The sequence below is a fragment of the Malurus melanocephalus genome, unplaced genomic scaffold, assembly GCF_030028575.1.
Source record: "Malurus melanocephalus ecotype Western Australia unplaced genomic scaffold, MMel_1.1 scaffold_0, whole genome shotgun sequence".
NCBI lineage: Eukaryota > Metazoa > Chordata > Aves > Passeriformes > Maluridae > Malurus > Malurus melanocephalus.
In genome coordinates, this window is record NW_026623232.1 from 1,115,184 (window position 1) to 1,137,499 (window position 22,316).

General features: G+C 36.1%; 1 protein-coding gene across 2 annotated transcripts; it reads left to right on the top strand.

The window, feature by feature from the left end:
• The first annotated feature begins 2 nt into the window (after nt 1-2).
• G2E3 (G2/M-phase specific E3 ubiquitin protein ligase) lies at nt 3-21,786 on the top strand. Of its 2 annotated transcripts, none has more exons than XM_057374365.1 (16): nt 3-65; nt 2,711-2,762; nt 4,180-4,277; nt 6,212-6,313; nt 7,802-7,926; nt 8,983-9,148; nt 9,589-9,695; nt 10,735-10,851; nt 12,285-12,409; nt 12,522-12,654; nt 13,375-13,497; nt 14,561-14,868; nt 15,494-15,675; nt 15,823-15,995; nt 17,223-17,422; nt 17,983-21,786. In XM_057374365.1, exons 2-16 carry the CDS (start codon nt 2,726-2,728, stop codon nt 18,213-18,215), a joined length of 2,229 nt encoding a protein of 742 aa, XP_057230348.1. In that variant the 5' UTR covers nt 3-65; nt 2,711-2,725; the 3' UTR covers nt 18,216-21,786. The 2 variants fall into 2 exon arrangements, with proteins under 2 accessions (XP_057230348.1, XP_057231179.1); XM_057375196.1 differs by lacking the exon at nt 3-65 and adding an exon at nt 1,189-2,115.
• Nucleotides 21,787-22,316: the final 530 nt, after the last annotated feature.

Here is a 22,316-nt window from a genome sequence, read left to right on the forward strand (position 1 = left end):
TCCGGCCGGGCGCGGATGTTGCCGTTTGAATCGCCCGTCGGTTGGCGCGCGGCGCGGCCCGAGCGGTGAGTGCCGCCCTCGGGGCTCGGGACTCGGGACTCGGGGCTCGGGGCTCGGGGCTCGGGACTCGGGACTCGGGGCTCGGGGCTCGGGACTCGGGAGGGGAGTGCTGCCCGGCCAGCGGCACTGAGGGCCGGTGGGGCGCTCCGGGGGCCGGGCGAGCTCCGGGGCGGGAGGCGGGAGCCTTTTCCTTCCCCGTGTGGCAGCGTCCCCGCCCGTGCTTTGAGGCTCCCGCCGCTCGTATAGGGGCCGGAGCTCCGGGAGTAACTAAGCAAAGCGAAGATAGGCGCTCTCGCCTTCACGCTGGCCGGGAGACGGGCGGTATCCCGGGGCAGTGCGGCCGCGGCAGGGGACGGAGCGCACAGGACGTGCCGTGGCYCTTGTGCCGGGCAGGGGTGGCGGCTGAGCCCTGCGAGGCGCGGAGGGTGCGCGGCCGCCGAGCCGCCTTCAGTCGGGCTGCTCGGGCCCTGCGGGAGCGCTCCGCCCGGGCTGCGTGCGGGACGTGCGGCTGTTTCTCGGGGCACCGCTGGAGATGCCGCCGGCTGGGAATTCAGGACACACGGATGGGCTTCGGCAGAGTTCTTTTGTTCCTCTGCTGGGAAAGCGCGCGCCTGGTACCGGACCTCTTGGAGCTGGCTTTTTTTTATCTTATCAACTTCTAATTAAAAGACTACTGAAAGACTCCTAAAACGCTGTACAATCCGGGACAGTAAAAAGTTACAGAATTTAGCAAAATCTAAACGCCTACTCTGAGGGCTTTCCTAGCCTGTTTAGGCAAAGTAGATACGTTTTATTTACACCGGTTTTCTAGACACTGGGCGACAATGTGTTCCTGTCTTGCAAATAGGCAGGTGTGGAATTGCTTTGTTCCTGTGAAAAGCCCTATAGGACTTACAGGGCCCCTTACAAGGCCTCAGTGGTTGATCCCGCGTATCTTTTAAGTTGTAAATTTGAACTTTGGCTTCACTTCCCTGAAAGAATTTGAGAAAAGTAGAAGGAATTGCGGTGGGGGTGGTATAGGGTTTTTTGTTTTAGTTTTTTTTTGTGTTGTTTTTGTTTTGAGGGGTTTTTTATTTTCTGATTTGGTGGGGGTTTTTGGGTTTTTRTTTTTTTTTGCTTGAGCCCAGGAAAGGTGGGAAGATTGTTTTCTTGTTTCCAGCCAGATATGTGCTTTGTCGACCAGTAGGGCTTTTTACAAAAAAAAAATCCCGGCTTTTGTGGCCGTGCATAGGTAGTTTCTGTGTTGCATTACCGCAGGAGCTTGAGAATGATGAAACTTACAGTGACCATCCTCAGGAAATCTTGAAGGGAATGTGTGTGAGCTCTGCGCTTGTGTTTTCCTCTCTCTATACCTGATCAAGTATATTTACTCCTTTGTAATTTAGAAAAAAGGAAGTGCATTTCTGGGAAAACAGTAATAACTTAGTTCATCTCACTGTCAGTGCGGTGTCTTTTTAGGAGCCTCTTCACCTGGTTTATTTGCAGTGCTTTTTGGATTGTTTTTCTTTTAGACGACTTTATGGCAAATGTCTTTTGTGCAACTACTCTGGTTCTCTAAAAAAGAGCAGTGGCTTAGGGCAGTTGCCTTTTGCCTGAGACTTCTGCCTCCCTTTCTTTTTCTTTCTCAATATGCCTCTTTTCCTATCTCTCCAGTAAAAGTTTCAGTAGTTTGGATGAGCATAAAGTTTGCTCGTGAAGGTGATACCTGGCAGTCATCAAAACTGTAAATTCCAGACCACAGATAGCTCACAGTCTGTCAGGCTTCTGGTTTGGACCTTGGATTTGTTACTGGCTGCTTCCCTGCATGCTTCAGCATGTGAGAGGGAGTTGTGTACCCACATGAGATCTAGCCTGTGATTCTTGGCTTGCAGAACTTATGCAAKGCTTTCTTCAGCTTCTTAAGGGAAGGCAAGTCAAAGACCTACAGATATGTTCCTAGAAGGGTGAAGAAACAAGAGATTATTTGGTTTGGGTTCTTTTTTTCTTCCAAGGTGGGCTAGGATGCATGGTATGACATGAAGAAAAGGGCAGCTCACATGGTGTTTTGAAAGAAATGTGAGTTAAGTCAATGTTTCTAAATTAATTACTTGTTTGGCTTTTTGATGGATAAAGATTTTTTTTGATTAAGCCAGGATCCTACATTTTCTCCAAACTGTGGAGAYTAGATTCATATTTGCGTCACTACTCTACACAGTTATTTTACTTCCATGTTCTCTGTACTAGTACAATCTTTATTTGAGCTGAAGTCCCAGCTGCTCCTTAGGTTGTCTGTGGACCATTATTTCTGATGCTTAAAAGAAGTAAGAACTCTTATATACAATTAGGTTTGCACATAAGTAGCTGTTGCATTGGACTATTATTTCCTCTTCTGAAAATAAAATATATTGTTTGTTAGTTTGGGGAAATAGGTGAAAGTTGCTATATGTTTCATTGGTCTAGGAATACTTTTTATGGATTTTTGCATCCTGTTTTCTGAACCCCTATCTCTCATATTAAGAGTTGAATGATAATATTCTTTTATAATGATCCTACTCTTAGTTTATTGAGTTTATGCCTTTTTTTCACTCTTAAATAAAGCATAAAAGAAGTATGTAATGTTCATTAATGCACTGGATGTTTTAATATTTCATTTCTTTTGCCTTGCAAACAGCCAGAAGAGCTCAGAATGAGTAAACCGAATAATACTGACGTTCAAAGCACATGTGAGTAAATCATTAAATAATTGCAGAAATACTTTATCTGCCTATATAATGCTAGTTATAACTTGTTTTATTTGGTCTCAAAGAGCAGGTGAGTTTCCAGTGATCAAATTACTTTGTCCTGTTTGAGGCTCTTCAATACAAGAAAGAAAGGGTCTGGAGCATTTCTTATGAAGAGAGACTGAGGGATCTGGACCTGTTTAGTCTGGAGAAGAGAAAGTTGAGAGGGGATCTCATTAACACATGTAAATATCTCAGAGGCAGGTGCCAGACTCTGCAGTAGTGCCCAGTGACAGGAAGAGGAGCAATGGCCATAAACTGAAACACAAGAAGTTCCCTCAACATGAGGAAGGATTTCTTTATACTGAGAGTGGCAGAGCACTGGCACAGGCTGTCCAGGGAGGTTCTGGACTCTCCCTGTCTGGAGACATTTAGAACACACCTGTGCAAGTTCTTACACCACATGCTCTAGGTGACCCTGCTTTGGTGGGGGGGTTGGACCAGATGATCTCCAGAGGTCCCTTCCAACGCTAATCATTCTGTGAAATTGTGTTGGAGCCACCACTTGTCTCAGGAAATTAAAAAGAAATAACTTACAAACTTGGATTTATTTCCTGTAATTAGAATATTTTAAAATAGTATTCTTTTCAGATGTTTTCAAAAAGTAACCTTGTGAATTCAGGAGCCAAATCACACAGAGCAGTATTTGAGATKTACCATTCAGGACTTTCTTAGGCTGAAGCCTAAGTAACTCTATTTTTGTCACTACTGTGACTGTTCTTGGTCTTACATAAAATACTTTTACAATATTCTATCTACTGGGAATTAAGGGGAAGCTGTTAAACGTCCATGGAACTGTGTTAGTGGGCTAGAAACTTAAGTGGGAAGTCCATCAAGGTTTTTGTTGAATGCACTGTTGTCGCAAATCTCTGAATGTTTTTAAAAGCTGTGGTAGCATATGACTTCACACCATTCACGTTTTCAACAAGGCTATCACATAGGTAGAGGAAGAAATGTTTGATTCATGAATTCTAATATTTTATGTACTGTATTAAAAATAGCTAGATACATTTCACGTGCACCTGGACATTGTTGGCCATTTGGTAATTTTCTCTGGGTATTTTGAGAAGACTGTTTCAATTGAGAGCGCAGTCTGCTGGTGAATTTAGCTTTGCTGCTTGACCGCTCCTGAATCAGTAGGCTGGTGAAGTATCTAATTCCTARTAACTAGAGAAAGAACAAATAGTCCATTCTTCTGTTTCTACTATAAAATTCAGCATTAAGGAAAGGGGTATCTACTCTTTATCCAGTAATGTACTTGAAGATGCACATGATTAAAAGAGGTGAAAGTTACTTTTCTGTAATTGATCCATAGCAATTCCTGTACAGTCACTGGTTTAAACACAATTCTATATTTTAGTCTGTGTTCTCTGTGGACGGACAGATAACTGCCCTGAAAAGTATGGAGAAAAACGGACCTATATGGAATACAATCTCACTGTTCATTATTATTGTTTGGTAAGTGTGTGGTGTTAATCTTGGAGTTTTGTGTTTTATCTGAAAAAAAAAAAAAAGTGTAACAAGTATTTAATAGTGCTAAGCTGCCCTGTTTTAACAATTTTGTGGTTGTAGGGCTTGAACTACAAGCTTTAACTTGTAGCCTTGAAGGCTTGTACTTGTCAGGTGCCTCAGATGAAATAAGTAAATCCCAGCAAGCCTTCAATGAAAGCTAAATTCTCTTCATGGTCCATTTAAAGGAATCACTTCATTCATTCTCCCAACCTATCATAGCATATAGCCATGAAGGTACATGTTAAGACAGAGGGAACAGTTGTGCAAACTACGTATTCCCTTCTAAAAGAAAAGTAGTTTCAGAATTTGAAATGTGAAAATTCTACTCCTTGCGGAAAAAAGTACAGAAATGTTTTCTTTTTTCTAATTTCTCATTAGTTCTTGTTTCCTGTGAGCTATTCTCTGATATTACATAGGACACTGTAACACTTAAAGTCCTAATTTTCAGTTAAGTTATATTTACCCTGCTGTTCATATTACTACAGTATCAGTAATTAGTAGAAGTTTATAATTTAAGCAAAGCTGTAGATATAATCTGCAGCTTTTGTTCTCACCCTTGACATTTTCCAAGATTCATATTCTTAAAGACATACTTAAACTACCTCTCAAACTCTAAATTTTTGCATGTCTTTGGAATAATATGACCACTTTAAAAAAAGAGCTTTTTGTTTGTTAATAAGTATAATTTCAGTTGTTCTCCCCAATTTTAAAATAAGTGTCAAGTATCAGAAGTAATGTAGGGGGTATGTTTTCTTAACAAATCCTTTAAGGAGTGTTGATTGCAGATGGTTTAATAGCTTGGATACCGAATCCTTTAAAGACTAAGGAGAGAGGAGGTTTTCTGAAGTTACATAAAGATAGAAATAATTTTTTTTAAAGAAATTTTAAGCAGCTGGAAGGAAATATAGGTCTGTTAGTGGTAATTTTGTCTCCTATATAAGGCCATATCAAATGATAAGAAAAAGTCCTATCCCAGTGGAGCAGAATAGCTACAAAAAGGCACACGTACAATATTGAGCCTTACGACTTATATTTGAACTGCAGGAAGCTCATCACAGTATCTTTTGCAATTTTTTGTCTACTTTTAAAAATGAGCAAAGCCCTGTGATTTTACTTAAATATAATGCATGTTACATAAGAAAAGAGTTCTACAAAGAGGCCCATTAGTGATACAGTTTAATTATTCTTTGCCAAATGTCTCACAGTTGGAAAAATAAATTAAATTGGTTCGGGTATATAATCTTAAATTTATTTGACTAAAATATTGATAAAACTAATTAAAATTGTGCTATATTGAAATTATAAAATAAGGTTGTAAAGAATATACAGTTTCACAAAGTAGTGAAACTCTTCAGTTATTTGAAGACTGTCATGTAGCTGCCTAACTTTAAATTATCATCAGGCTCTCCTGATTTGCCTAGTTACTTGATTCTGTGTTTATTTAAATCTTCTCTAAAGCAAATTACTTTTCCTCTTAGGTGACACTTCAGTACAGTTACTTCCTACTGTGCTTCATTATCTCACAGCACAATTGTCATTCACATTAACTAAGCTAATTTAATGTTACTTCCTCTGAAGATTTATGTGCTGAAAGTAATTGTTTGACAATTATCTGAATAGTCTGTATACTTGAAAAAGGAAGGGAAAGTACACTATCTCCRGCCTACAGTATTATACAATAGTTTGATGTTATGAAATATTTATTTTCATACTGGTTATTGTCATGTCAGACAAAAATGTGTTTTATATTGGGTTTTTAATCATTAAAATGTTCCCATGTGAGCTTTCTAAGACTAAAGTCTTACTTGACAAGCATAGTGTACATAATTTTAAATCTTTAAGTAGGTATGTGTTTTAAAATATTTAATTTATTTTCATAGTTGATGTCAAGTGGTATTTGGCAGAGAGGAGAAGAAGATGAAGGTGTAGATGGATTTTTAATCACAGATATTAGAAAAGAAGTAAATAGAGCTTCAAAACTGGTAAGAATAATGTCTTTGTTATTTACAAGGTGAAAAAAGTAACTTTTAAGTGCTCTTAGTATTGCCTGTGGGGTTGTTTTTTTCTTTCTCCAAGACAGTGGAGCCTGCTAAAGTATCTGAATTTTACATTTAAATAACAAGTATATTGGGATTTGTGGAAGCCACGAGTTTAAAAAAGCTGCAGAAATTGTAACAAGTCACCGTTAAGGGGAAAGAAGCACCTAAGATTCGTAAATACTCATTAGGCAAAAGGAGTGACAAGTCAGAAGGTCCACAAGAGATCAGAAAGTTTTATTAATAAATTACRCTCTTGGCGTAGAAAGTGGCCTGAGCTTTGTGGGAGGTACCTTTTTACAGATAGGTTTCTACACCCCAAAGATAGAGTTCTTGTCTTCTAYATAAGTCAGTTATCATGAGCAGTCTGTTCTTTCAAGCCTTTCTGGAAATGGGCTGGAGGGCTTTGGGGGTCTTAACCCCACCCTATAGTCCATGGCTACTTCTTGCCATGTTCTTGTGCTTGCACTGTGCTGTGTTGTGGTTCTTTCTCATGGAAGAGTGAATCTCTGCCTGGCCTKCTGACTAGAACAAGATCTGTTCTTTCTCATGGCGTGTTAATATCAGTAGTACRTGACTATCACCAGCAATCCGTTTGGCTCCAGAGCCATGTGGTTATCGGTGTTTGAGACCTGCACATTAGCCTCGTGTCTTCCAGAAATCGAGAGTTCCAAGGGTCTCACTTTGGACCACTGATAATATGGTCACAAAAGAGTGGGCTTTCATTATAGAAATTTTCTATCCTGGCTGCAATTCAGTTTGGTAACTTTCTTTGAAGTTTCAGTAACAAAAATCCTATTACAACTGGGTTGTTAGTCAGAGAAGAAAATAAGTTTCCAAGGATATTTTTAAAAAACAGAAGCTCATGTTAGTTCCTGGGAGCAGACAGTGTTTGTGATGAGCTCAAGAGAGGTTTAGTCCAATGCAATTCATCCAAGCTCAAGCCTAGCAAGCATTTCTGAGATCATAGTGTGGCCTGGGGGGCAGGGATGCTCCATTACAATTCGTCCCACAATTGAAGTCAACTTCCCTGGGCCTCTACAGTTTGCAATTATTTTTATTCCTTGGTATGTTGCAGATAAGTAAGTGTGAATTAAACTTTTATAACTCATGACGTGCTGAGCCTGAAGCTGACAGTAAATAATTTGTAGATGCAATTAAGAGATAGGTACTGGGAAAATGCATTTTAGCTTACATGTCACACAGCAATATGTATATAAACCAAATAACTGTTTTATAACTGTGAAATAACTGCATGTTTGACCTTTGTAACAGACATAAACCATATGATAGTTGTAACCATGTTATAGTTATAATCTGTTAGCTGATACTGTTTCTTACACGGCTTTTGTAATTTTTCTCTTACTTTAATTTCTGTAATTTTGCTTGTATTTAAAATGTTAATATTATGTTTCCAAAACAAATTATTTCTAGACATGTAATATCTGTAAGAAAAAGGGTGCTTCGATTGGATGTGTAGCTCCTAAATGCAAACGAAGTTACCATTTTCCTTGTGGGTTACGAAGGGAATGCATTTTCCAGTTTATGGAAGACTTCAGGTGAGTTTGAGGCTTTGTTATTTTTCCATTTTCAATTTATTACTTATACAGGTGTTGGCTTGGGTTTTATTCATGGCTTGCTGGTGGATATGCTGTTAGTTACAAATGAGATCCAATTATCTAGGAAAAGAACATCTGATTTGTTGAAGACATTAAAGTCATAGAGTTACATTGCATACCTAATGCTTATAAACTCAGTTCTCAAAACTTGATAAATACAYGACTTCATGCTTATACAAGAAGTTAAGTTGTTTATAAAATTAAACTGTAAATTCTAAACTCTGAAATAAACTGCATGATGGTCAATTTGGGTCTTTTGTTTGCATGTTTTCTGTGCCTTTGTTGAAATGGCAGAGATTTGGCTCCCTGTATTTCCCAGCAGTCAAAACGCAGTGCCATTCTGTTGTTTTTCCAAGTTTATTAGAGATGGAGTGCAGGAGAAATGGGCTTAACATCAAATGTTAAAAATCATTTTATTTTCTTTTGCTATCATCTGTCTAGCATCTTGGCTGTAGTCAAAATACTCTTGAGTGCATTATCTTTATTGTGAGCTGAGTTTGTAGGGTGGATGGATTTAAGTTTGGCAGGCACTTAAAAAATAACTCGTATTATGTCAAATGTATGTAAAGATAAGGCATTTTCTGAAGGATTTCTTCTAGAGCTGYATTTCTTGGATGTCATGGTACAGAATATCTCTTGGGTCAGTTGAGGTTAGYCATCCCAGCTGTCTCACCTCCCAATTCCCTGTGCCACCCTACCCTGCTCGCTGGTGGTGTGAGGTGAGAAATTGAAAAGGTCTGGACTCAAGATCTGCTCAGCATTCCTGTATTATCAATACTGTTATCATCAGAAATCCAAAACATATCACCCTACAAGCTACTATTAGGAAATTTAACTCTATCCTAGCCAAAACCAGTATGTCTGCATTTTTAGCTTGTTGCATAGCACTTACTCATGAAAAATAGATTAATTAATTAATTTTACTGTCTTCAAATTTTATGAAGAAGATTCTTAAAATGTTATTTTGGTAAAGGAACYATATATTACTATTTCTAGATCTTATTGTTGGGAACATAAACCAGTCCAACAGTTTACGGATAAAGAACCTAGAGGATCTTCACAGTGCACAATATGCCTGGATTTGGTTGACCATCTTCCAGTGTACTCTGTATTGAAAAGTCCTTGCTGTAAAAATGCTTGGTTTCATCGAGAATGCTTGCAGGTAATACAGGTTCTCCCTTTCATTCTTTTTGCATCCATGGAGATCACATTTCGGTTTAAAAATAATGGAACAATTTCTTAGCATTAAATGTAGATAGTAGGTATGAAATATGCTAGGTTTGAAGAACAGTGCTAAAATTGYGTTATGGACCCAAGAGGATTTGGGGTTTTTAATGTTATTAATTTTTCTCCCCTCATGGCCCCTTTCATTTATGAATCTTATTCTATCATATGAGCTCTTTAAATAAAGAGAAAATCCTTGCCATTTGCTTTTAATGACAAGTCACATCATGATTGATAGCAGCTTTAACACCCAAGTCAGGACAGTATCCATGAATGTAATGCTCATCAATATTAAGACATAATTTACTGGTATCTTAAGGATGGTGGTATTTCAATAATTGGTCTGGTTTTTTTGTTGTGTTTTTTTTCTTGACACAGTATCAAGCTTTGAGTGCTGGGATATTTTTCTTTAGGTGCACTGTATGTAATAACAAGGACAAGTTTCAAGAAGAAATGTTGAGAATGGGCATACACATTCCAGAAAAGTAAGTAATCTTGTTAATAATCACTGTTGTATGAAAACTTTGATAGGATGTTTAAATTATTTTTGATTTATTCTACAAGACCTTATCTATTAATGTGTAAAACATTAGTTTTACCTTCAGTTGTAGAAATGCTTAGTTTGGTATGGAGTAGCCTATTTTCTTTTAGATATGCATAAAAATTTGCAAAGGTCAAATTAGTTATCTCAAACATAAAACAGGAAGCTCTGAAAAGTCATTTTTAATGCCGTGATTCAAGTAAACTTTAAACTCAATTAGAAGATAAAAGCACTTCTTAAATACAATAATTTTTCTTTAACATGGAGATTGCAGAGAGATGGATTTTCTGTACCCAAGTTTTTTAATTGTCTGAATTTCTCTAAAGACAGAGTTATAACTGACTCAGCCATATAGCTTCTATCTTTTGCCAAGGGATTACAAAGGTTATGTTTAGTATAATAACTACTTAGGAAAAACAGCTTGGAATTTTTTTGTTTCTACCACTTTAAACCTCAAAATGTGACAGAAAGAAATCAGAATGATGTTTCTTTGTTAGAAATATTATTCCTTAATAACTGTTAGTCTCTTCAGAGACCACCATTAATTCTCCCTTAAAATTCTGGAGAGGAAGAAGAGTCAAAATAATTGATGAACTTTGCCAGACTGGCCTGGAAAACATTGAGTTACCATTCATGAAACCAGTTGCAGTGGTAACCTGAGTAGGCCATCTAAACAAATATCCTTGTTTTCTGTGAGAGAAAAAAGATAATAATATAAGACAGAGCAAACATGCACTGAGATCATGTGAAAAATAATGAATATTTGAAATCAAAGTTACTGTACACAAGAAAAAGTCCATCTGTGTGTTTTATAATTTTCATTACTAGACTTTTCCTCTTCACAATTGTCTGTTACCTGGAACATGATATGGTTGAAATACATTCATGTGTTTATTGCGTATATATTTTTTTGAAATACAGAATAACCCATTGAAACAATCAAAAATAGAGTTCTAATATCCAATCTTCTACCTTGTTTATAGGGATGCATCTTGGGAACTTGAAGAAAATGCATATCAAGACTTACTGCATTGTTATCAACACTGTGATGTTAAAAGATGTCTCTGCAAGAAAGGAAGAGACTATAATGAACCTGATAGGTATGATGCTTTAGAAGGAAAGTATAACTTAGGATGAAATAGTGTTTTGGTGTGTTTTTCATTTCTGTTATTTATTATTATCATGTTTATTTATATAAATGCTATGATATTTTCAGCATCAGRTTTTAATGTCAAGCCAACACACTGTACGGATAAACTGTTTTACTCAATGTAATCATATTTCCATACTAAAATTCTCTAACTTAATATGGTTATAAAAGCCACAAAACCAAATTTAATGCATTGTCCGTTACCTTGTCCTTGTCCTCATTTTATACAGGCTGGAGTAAATCGGTGCATCAACATAGCATGTGCCTAAATTAATATTGTGTATTCATCATTCAGAGATTAATTCAGCAATTCAATAAGTGTTACAATACTTAAGAGCCTTTACAAGGAACTATTGTTAAAGTAGTAGACTTACATGAAAATCAACCAGCTGCATAAAAGCTAGTGAAATCAATCTAGCTACAAAGCTATCCTCCTGCATGCAACTGGCAGCTAGAATAATGCTAGTAGAGTGAGGCTTGAGTGACTACATGAAAGGCTTTTTCTGCTCTACCACTTGCTTCATTTTTTTTTAGTAAGTTCATTTTCTGCCTGGATTCTTGTTTTGTGTGCTTCTGAAAATGGTTTGCTTTGAGTATACCCATCGGCATAGGTATGCTGAAAGCTGTCAGAGCCTCTACTTTGGAGACTTTTTTTGTAGTTTTGTCATGGTTATTCCCTGTAACTGTTGGTCAAAACTGTATAAATCAAAGCTAAGTTTTGCTTGATTCATTCGTGGTAAGTGTACACCTCAGTATTTACTTTGCCTTTAAAAATTGTACCTTAAACTTCCAGTATTGGAGCTAATCAGTTACATTGTTCCATTGTATGTTTAAGCAAAAGTGAAGAAATTAGACAAAGATCTAAGAGATCCTTAAAACACTGTCATTAATGGAGGGTCTTCTTCAGAGTGTAAGAATAATTGTAGCAGCATAAAATAGTTGGAGTTGGAAGGGAACTTTGTCCTATTGCAACAGGCTCTGCTAAAAACTCTGTCCCTCAACACGTCAGTAATTTGAATGTTTCCCTAGGGAGCTCTCCTCTAAAAATACCATTTGGAAAAGCTAACTGGTGGATACCCATAAATGCTAACTAGCAGCATGAGAAGAAAATCATGCCTGCAAACAGTTGACTTCAGGGCAGGGGAGCTCACTAATAGTCTCATTCAGTGCAAGGTGCTGGAACATGAGTAGCCTTTTTTTCTTGTTGCAGCCAGATCTGAGTACATCTCATGTGAAGAAAGTCTCCTTGATTAGAATCAGTTTACCAGACTGATAAAATTATGCTTTATTGGCTTATTGTCTGCATTGCACTTATGATTGAATAGTCTTTGTTTTAACCAGCTTCATTGCTCTAATTCTAAATACCTAAATTTTTAATTTTAGTAAATGGGAAATAAAGCGTTGTCAGTACTGCGGTTCTCGTGGGACTCATTTGGCCTGTTCATCTATGAAGTCATGGGAGCAAAACTGGGACTGCATGGAATGCAGAAGTATCTTTGCACAATCAGGTAAAGCTGTGGATGTGACAGTGATTTTTTAAATTATAACTTTAAGTTATGTCAGTTAAACCAGAATTTGCAATTAGCAAATTCATTAAACTAATATAATTTAATCATGCAGGGAAGTACAGGAAACGGAAAAGATGTTCTTTGGCTACCTCTGAAAAGACAAATGGGACAAATTCTTTGCTGGAAGAGCCATCTCCAAAGTCCCCTCGGCAGTCATCTGGATCGCCACGAAATTTTCTACTCCAGTATGTAATTTTCTGTTTTCTAGCAGAAACTGATTATTGCATAAAAAAATTAAACATGAAGAAATGATAGCTTATTCTGTAGGAGAAACTTACACTAATCTGCAAATAAAATAGAATTGAAATAAAGTGTAGTGGTAGAAGGTTTTTTGAGTAAGCCATGAACTTTGGAAATTTGCTATAGTTTTTTGGATTCAGTGGCATGTAAACCACTTTTTAGTTGGGTAAAGATAGAGCCTTGTTGTAGGAACTTTAACAATTTAGTGGTAATTTAGACTATGCAAATAGCAAAGGTTTAAGTATTGGTATTTTTTCCATTTTAGTAGTGTTCTAGAGGTCTAACTTAGAAATGTTCGTATTAATGTTTCCCTCTGCCGTAATAAAACTTTTCAAGTCTGTAGAARCTCATATTTTTAGTTTTTACTTACTGTATCAGTCAGGACTTTCTTCTCATGCATAAGATACAACTAAAAACATATCCTAGGACCACCATGTGGTAAAATACTGAATTGTTATTTTTAAAATTGTAATTCAGGYACTGGTGGACTTCATGGAAATGAAAATACAAATGAGATTTGATACTGAAGTAGGGGGAAACTATGCTGCTACTTTGAAATAGGAAGTGTTCATGCATTCTTCAGTTGTATCTCTTCTCAAAATTGCTTATAACTTCATAATATTGTTATATTATTAATATTTTAATATAATGGTTTTGGCTTATAGGTCACCAAAGATAACGTGCCAGAACTTGTCACCTTGCTCACACCTAGAACTTCCAGCATCCAACAGAGTGACCATGTCCTTATCTCCAGTGGTGTCAAACAGGATCTGGTCCCTGACACAAAAGTATTTTCTTCTATTTTTCCTATTTTGAAGAGTAATCTAGCACATGGTTTTATACTGTGCTTCCTGCAGAATGTGCCAGGGAGGAGTGTCTGTGTGTTTGTGTGTTTGTACAGTATCCATGTGTATTTGTGCATGTGTGTGTATATACAGTGTATCTATTTGTGTGTGTGTGTCTATATAGTATCCATATTTTTGTATGTGTGACTGTATATATATAGTCACTTGAAAAATGAGATGAGTATACACTTAAAACCTGAGGTCACCGCTTGAGAAAGGCTTCTMCTGTTCATAAATTTTACAGGGGTGTGAGGAGAAAAGAAACCTATTGTGAAATTTTAGGTTAGGCAGTGAGGAAATCAAAGCCTGGAAATGCATATTTGTCCTTATAGATGCATGGCTAAACATTCTTTAGAAAATAGGAAATAATAAGAATCCTAATTACTTTCTTCTAATTAGACATGCTAAATTTTCTATGTTTTTATCTTTGTACCATAGGAAATAGTTCATGATTATACCAAAAACAGTGCTAAAAGAACATGTTTTAATATAGAATATTCAATTTAAGGACATAAAATTCATTATCTTGTTGGGAGTAGTTAATTAATGGATTCTACCTTATGTGTGATGAGGGAATTAGTTATTTCTAGTAGACAGGGTATTTGAGATAGTTTTGGTTGGAAGTTAGAAAACAGAAGACATTTTTCTTATATGAGAACGAACTTTCTCAACGAACCACTCAAATGTGGTTTTTTATCATGGTGTCAAAGGTTACCCTGATTTAATTGCAAGCTATCTTTAACRTAAAACAGTAAACTCTTCAATTTCTCACTCATTTCATTGTTGAAATGTGAGAATTGTTTGGCATTGTTCTTAGAGGTACTTACAAATTTGCCACTACAGGGTTAAAATTTTTAAAATCTATACTAAATGTTTAGGCAATACTTGAATGTGCCAATGTTTAAAGAAGTGGTCTTCTTAATAGACTGTTAAGATGTTTTTTGTGTAACCGTTACTCATTATGAATCATAGATTTTGTCTGAAAACTYGTGCAATTTTCTTGTAGGTGTTTAAGAGAGCAAAGAAGAGAAGTTCGTAATATACTGAAGGAATTAAAGGTACAAGTTAAAACAAAACCAACAAGGCTTAACATCAATGCAGAAAATATCTGGAGTAGTGCTTTAAAAGGGTTCAGGCAGCGCAACTTCAGTCCTACAAACACCATTGAAGTGAGTTTCTCAAACTGCAAAATTAAATCAAAGACAAATACTTCTGGGTCAAAACACCGTTTCTTCCAATTACTAATGCATCATCTTCAGAATTCATCATTGTTTGAAGGCTCCTGTGGAAAGAATTTGTCCCTTGATTTTCAAGGTAATTGCCTTGTTCGAAAATATACTGAGACGTATATAACTTGAAACATTTTTTAGTCTTTGGCCAGTGTGAGTGTCAGGTAACAAGTAGAGTCCTGAGGGATAAAAATTGGGGTTTGATTTTTACGTTTTTTCTGTTCTAAAGGAGATGGTGTGTGGACTTAGAAAAATTTTGATTTAGTTGGAAAAGTTGCTGACAACCAAAGGAAAAATACAGCATATAACTAGACTTGGTACTTTTTAATTCATGTGTTTGTTCTCTTCAAGTGAAATTCTTCCTGGCTCACTTTCTCTGCCACTTATTTTCCTTTCTTCAAGTTTCTAGAACATTAATAGCGTGCTTCCCAAAGACCCCAAGTTACTCTCTTTGAGTTCTTATGCCTCAGAATTAAATATGCATTAGGTGTAAAGTGGAAGAGGAAATTAAATCTCCAAACCTTGATAGTGGCTGAAGAGTTGGTGTGAAAGAAGGTGGCACTCCTATGTAGAAATGTGGTCTTGTAGTTTGAACCATCAGGAGATAGCAAAAGTCATTCAGAAAAAATAGCATTATTACATTTTCTATAAAAACATGAGGATCRGAAGTCATTTCTGTGTATAAAGTCAACATATTTTTCTATTTGCAGCTGTAAAAGAAAACCTTTATTTTGAAGCTGGTAAAATGATTGCAGTTTCTCTGGTTCATGGTGGTCCATCTCCTGGTTTCTTTTCCAAAGTACTATTCGATTGTCTTGTCTATGGTCCAGAGAATGTGAAACCAGCTTTGGAAGATGTCGCTGATGTTGATGTAGCACAAACAATAAAAACGGTAATGTTCAATAAGTTTCATTTTATTTCTTGCTCACGACTCCATTTGGAGATAAAGAAGAACTTACTGAATGTAAATTYTGTTGAAATTAAAAAGCTTATGTACATGCATATAGTAAATAACTTCCTAACTTATCTTTTTATGCAGATAAAATATGCAAATAGTCTGTCTAGCCTGCAGTCTACACTACAGGACTGCAGTGAATTCCTCGCTGCTGCTGGATGTTTAAGACCTGTAACAGCTTTGTGTGATAAGAACATGCTGGTGAATGACATACTGATCTATCATGTAATCAAGAGAACTATTTTACCCTTAGAAAGGTGTGTTTTGTTTGAGTTTTCAATCTTCTTGGTTCTTTTCCTCACTGAGCTACTAAATAATAGAACTAAATTTCACATGTTTTTATTTATTCTCCATTTAAACCAATGAAATATACTGTAATTTTCACTTGATTAAGTAGCAACTGTTGACTAGTTAGTTAAACTGAAAGACTGAGATTATTTCTCTACATATCTGCTCTATTCCACTTCTCCTTGGTCACATTCCTTTTTCAAACCTTATGAAGAGGGCAGATGTAYAGTTTTTAAACTATAGCATTACAAAGACCTTTGAACTATAAAATTTCTCTAGCTTATGTTCATTTCTAATTCAGAATTGCTCAAATTTAGAATCTTTACATTTTATAAATATTAAACGTGTTTAGAATTTAAATGAGTTTTCTGGAGTTCTCATTAGGGAGTTCATGTGTGCCATTAGGAGTGCAATACTGTCAACAAGTGTTGAGTTGGCCTCCTTAGAACCTAAGTTTTGCATCGATGTTTCTGTGTAGTGATGACCTCATTAGCTGGAAAAGTTGTTGGGTGTTGGCTRTTCTTTGGTTGGTCTCTGACCTTACTTCCAATTCGCATTCTTCATCTGCTCAGTGAAAACGTATTGGATGTTAATTTTTCCAACAACCATAGCTTGATTTAAACTTCACATACAGTGTTATCTTTGACAAATTTGAATCAACTCAATCTCCAAGAGCTATGAAAACTAATTCAAAAGATCACCTCCCTTAAACTGCTGGGAAAACAATTCCTAGTACAGCCCAGGATGCTGCTGTCTGAATTTGCCACAGGGAGAAATAATAGCATGTAAACACATGCAGACTGCAAAAGCGAAGCAAAGTCTATCTTTAAAAAAGACCCCACATTTTGCCTGCASACTAGGAATTTAAACTGTTTTCCAAAGAGCTGTTAGTAAGAAAGAGGTTTGCTGTTATCATATGACAGTCAAAAGTAAACCTTGCACATACAGTCAAGTACCAGGAAATAAGGTCAATTCCTGCATATCATTGGTATTTCTTTCATCTGCCCAAAAAGCTCCACAGAAACGTTTAGATTGTTAAAATGAGAGATTTCTCATTTTCTGAGATAAAACGGGAGTACTATGTAACTTCATTGACAAGATTTAGAGACTGAAGATGGGGAAGGTATGTCCCATCTTGCAGCTTTATAAAATGCAGAGTTCTGATGCATGGTCACTCTTTTTTTTTCCCCTCCTAGTTTTAGGCAGGGTTTGAAAACTCTTGGTGTTCTAGAGAAAATGCAAATGCACCCTGATGCSTTCTCTAGCATATTGTGCCACAATCCCGAAAGACTTTCAGCGGAAATTATTTGTGATCTCTTTACAATCCATTCCTCATCAGATGTAAATAAAGTTAAAGGTGTTGATTTTTGGATGGGCTATTTGCAAGATGTGGAAAGTAAGTAAATTTTTAATTTTTTTGGTTTTAATTTCTTCCTCTTCCCTATTCATGCTGTTTAGTTGCTGGCATACATACAGGATTTTATTTTTAGAGTTCAGTGGGGTAAATAAATCAAGGTTYTGTAGTCACTATCAGTTCCTAATGGTTCCTTCTTCCCCCTCTTTCTTACTAATTAGAATTTCTGAAACTGTAGCCCAAAGCTTTAAAGGGGTAAAATCTGAAAGATTGGATCTAGAACTCCTGTGAATTAAAAAAAAAAAAAAAGCCAAACCACAACCAAAGTGATACTGAAAAATCCTTTATTAGATAGTTTGTGTAAAGTCTTAAAGACCACTGTTTTCTATGCTGCAGAAGAGGTTTTTTGTGTTCACTTTTCAGGACTAACTGAAGTGGGGKTTTTTTTTGCTAAACTTTTTCTTAGTTAGCCATATAACTACATATTTATTCAGCATATTGATTTGATTTCATGTGAGGTTCTCTTCCTCTTAGCAGTTAGCATGCAGCACAATTGTTTAGGTGTAATAGACAATCAATAAAACTTAATCCTATTTTTTTAGGTGGTGAGTCAGTAGTGACATTGGAGGATATTCTGCTCTTTGTAACAGGCTCCTGCTATATACCATCCATTGGTTTTGATCCTGAACCTACTATTAAATTTTTGCATATGAAGTATCCCGTTGGAAACAGACTTCTTAATTGCTTAGAGCTTCCTATAACAAAGACATACCAGCAGTTTAAAAATAAAATGGAGCTCACCATCAGAAACACACTAAGAGTTGAAAGGGAGTAAGTATTTTTGCCACTTGCGTGGATGTAGGAAACTTGAATTTTCTGCGGGAACATCTGCTTTCAGKTCGCTACTGTATTTTTGGACAACATGCTTCTAGTATTTTCTGACCTTTCCCCCAAAATTACACAAAAAGTTTTAATGAGATGGAAAACAATTTTCAAAWTATTAAAAAGTTTTATCTCTTGAATAATTTTCCTTTTGAAGTTGTCTTTTAAGAGTCATCTATCCTCTTGCAGAAGTAGTTTTAATGTCTGTTTTTGCTGTAGATAGGTTTGAAATGTTACCAAACTCTGTAACAGGTAAGTGTGTGGATTGTATCAAACACTTAGGTAACTTGTTTATCAAAAACAAATCAGGTACATTTTGAAGATAATTGCTGGTGAGCACTGTCTTCAATGAAACTGTGATGCAGTTCTTCAGTTCCATATTTTTTTTTTCAGTAATTGTTTTGAATTTACATTCTGATTGTTTATAGAAACCTGGAAAAGTTAAAATAATTGTTGTTTCATGGTCATTGTGACTAGTGCATTACAGATGTGGAGAAAACATAGGCAAAATAATATACCATAAGAGCAAAATGAGGTTGAACTCCTGTTTTTATTGTTAAAAAAAAAATCTTCTCATATTTTCACGTTTCTGCATTCTACTGTCATACATTGATTTTCAATTTCACATGGGGCCAAAATAGTAAAAAACAGAAGTAAATCTTGAACATCCAACAACCCGTCTTTCAAAGTTAAATATAGGAGTTAAGACTTAATGTTGTTGAGTATGAAATWATAAGTTTGTTGCTCATTACAACATTTAAACTTGTCTTCCATTTAAGTCAGTATTTTCATGAAGACATCTGCCRAAGTCCTTCTTTAAACTAAAGGCAATCTACCAGCAAGCTTGTCTGGACCTGACACTTTTCTGTCTTTTATTCTAAACCTCCTCCTGTTCAATTGCAGGGCATTCTGAGCACTATATGAAATATATTAGTGCTGCAGTATTTGTATAAATACCATTAAGCTGTAAAAGATAAGTAGCCAAATTCTTACACAGTAACACTTTAATTTTACTAATGCTAAAACTATGAAATTAAAAGGACATTTAAGTACATTCATTTTAAATGTATGCTGCTCTTTGTTTTGAAATTGCTATTTCCCTCTGGCAATTTTGACCACCTGTATATATCTGTGTGTATCCACATTCTTCAAAACACTGAAAAGTAATCATGCATTTTTTTATTATTATCTCTTGATTTGAAATAAAAMTATAAGCAAGATTGCTTTACATTTGAATACTCAGTGAATAGGTTCCTCTGGAAAATAATAGAAAGTCTGAGGAAATCGCAAGTCTTAGATCAGACATTTCTCACTACTTCTAATGGCTAAAACAATCTAATCTCATCAAAGTTTAGCATTTTCTCAGTGTCTTCTCCAATAATACTGTCTCTGACTTTTGCATGATTTTTGACTCTCCTTCTGCCAATAATTTCTTAGCATTCTTAGCCTTCAGAATGATCWACCACCATTACAGGGAGAGTGGTTTGACACAAATTTGTTTACATAATAAGAATTAATATTGTATGTCTGTATTTTTAAAATATAATGAGTTTTGTGCTGATATAATATTATACTTTAAAAATGAGTGTTGTACTCAGTGGAGACTTCATTTTTTTCCTAATTTCTGTGTTCTGTAATGTTATTTTTCCATGTGAGAAGTACAGAATTTACAAAAGTAGCAAGCAGTGAGTAATTTTAAAGGACAATTCTTGGACTTTTGGTACCTGCAGTGGCAAGAGAAATTGTTCAGAACCTAGAGCTACATAAACTACATTTTAAAACCTTCCATGATGAAAGAAATAAGAAAATAATGTGAATATAAGGCTTCAAAACATACCTGAAATTACAGAAATAGAGTTCACAATTTTTATTGCTTATTGCTTTTGAATTCAGCAGTTGAAAGGCTTTTATATAAAGGTACCACTAACCTATGTGTTAGGTGTAAAATATGTTAATTTTAAAATAATCTGCTATGCAATGCTGTATTCAAACACTGMATTTGTAAAATCACATAGCATTAATATTGCATTAAAGGGCTTTTCTTGCACAGAATTTGTTCCCATTTTCTAATACTGATGTGTACTCATTCAGGAGGACAAGTCGTATTTCCTTTTCTGTTGGTTTAATCAGCTCTGTCTCTGGACACTCCAGTGTAATATTTGATACATTAAAAGTTGCATTCCTAAATGCTGCTATGGAAAGGAATTTCCTCCTTTTCAGCATTTGTTTATATGGACCAATCACAAATTTATCTGAACTGTTCATTWGAATTCCATTGAATAAGCTAACTTYCAATCCATGACAACACACAATGGTCTCCTGGTGTCTTGAAATTTTAAGAGTAATTTATGTAGCTGTAAGGACCATAGGTTTTTCGTTGTTGTAGCAGGTCATTGAAGTGCAATATTGTGGAGTAGTTTTCATTTTACATAAACATTACTTGTGGCACATCTGGAAATTTGGGGGGTTGCTTATTTTCAGTATTTCTGTAACAGGGAGAACAATTGTGTATTAAATAGATTCTTAGAGAAGCTGCATCTTTTACAAGATTTGTCAACATCACAAAAGAACTATTGCAGTCCTTTTTGTATTTGGCCAAAGAACTTCACCCCACAGTTYCTGCATGAAACTGTTAGCTTCCATCTGGAACTAGCACATCAAATAAGCTATTTATTTCCTAGAATGATGATTTCTACTAAACAAATATATTGGTATTAGTGGGTTTAGTATGGTCTCCTTAACAATAGACATATAATGAAAAAACACCCTCAAGTATTTTAGCTCCCTGTTTGAAAAACCAAGGAACAAGACATTTCTGTGACTTGCTTTTTTACCCATTCAGAGGATGCTTACCAGGAAAAGCTGTTAGCCTTTTTAACTGATTTAAGCGTGAAATATAGTTCAAAGAAGGAAAAATTGTCAATAAGAAGTCTAAAGTATTGCGTGCTGCAGCTTGAATTTTTTCATTAGGATGTTAAGTCCTGGGATTTGAAAACATGAGGATTTTGAGAGTATTAGTTAATAATTCACACCCACATTCTGCATAGGTATTTTGAAAATCAAAAAAATCTGATTTAAATAAAAGGAATTGCAACTTTGAAGCCTACAAAATATGCTTCTCAAGTTTATCTTGTTTCACCATATAATACAGAATCAAGCCTAAAGTTCAAGCTTTACTGTTTCTTACCTAACGGAGTTTCCAGTTGGACAAAAGAAAAATKACCATGTAAACCTTTTTCAGTGTCAAACCGTATGTATACAGAAAATAATCTTTTAAATGCTGATGTTTGTAAAAAAGCTACAATGTAACCCTCTGRTTTTTGTAATATATAAACAATGTTCTTTTGTAAGTCACAGTTTTTAGAATGTTATGCAAGAAAATGTAATTTTGTAAATATTTTTTTTTTCTAATTTGAACTTCAGGATCAGTGCCTGAACTGTTGCACCTTCAAGCAACATTTTACATGACAGGTGTAGAAATAATCAGTAAATGGGAAATATGTTTATGTTCAAAGTGCAATAAAAAGTTACATATGTAGYTTCTGTGTTTTTCTTATGTTTTAATGGGTTTTAGCCCATAGTGTTCTGCAGTTTCATTTGTGTACCTATAGATTTATATGAAAGTGTATAGGGCACGTTTACCTGGGTTGCGTTTGTATCCAAAGCTGAGTTCGGGCGAGTGGGGCTCTTGCCGTTGTGGGGTTGTTGGAAGGGCGTGAAGGAAGGCATGTGGGGATGTGCGACAGGAGGTAGAGGAAAGCGAACTTGTAACTGTTTTCCATCGCCGTAACTAACTAAACCTAGTATTTGTRGCTAGATGCCTGGCTTTGAAACAGCAGTCCTTTTATTTAGTCACGAGCTGGTCCTATCAAAGCTGTTTATTATCTTTTCCTGAAACTTCAGTCCAGAGCATTTACTACCCGTTCCTCACTAGCGAAAAGGCCGTCCCCCGCCCTCGTGGCTGTTCCCAGCCAGGCAAAGCACAGCCGCTGTTTTCAATGGCAGGCGGGCGCTCCCCGTCCCTGCCCGGCGCTGCGAGGAGCCGGGCCCGCCC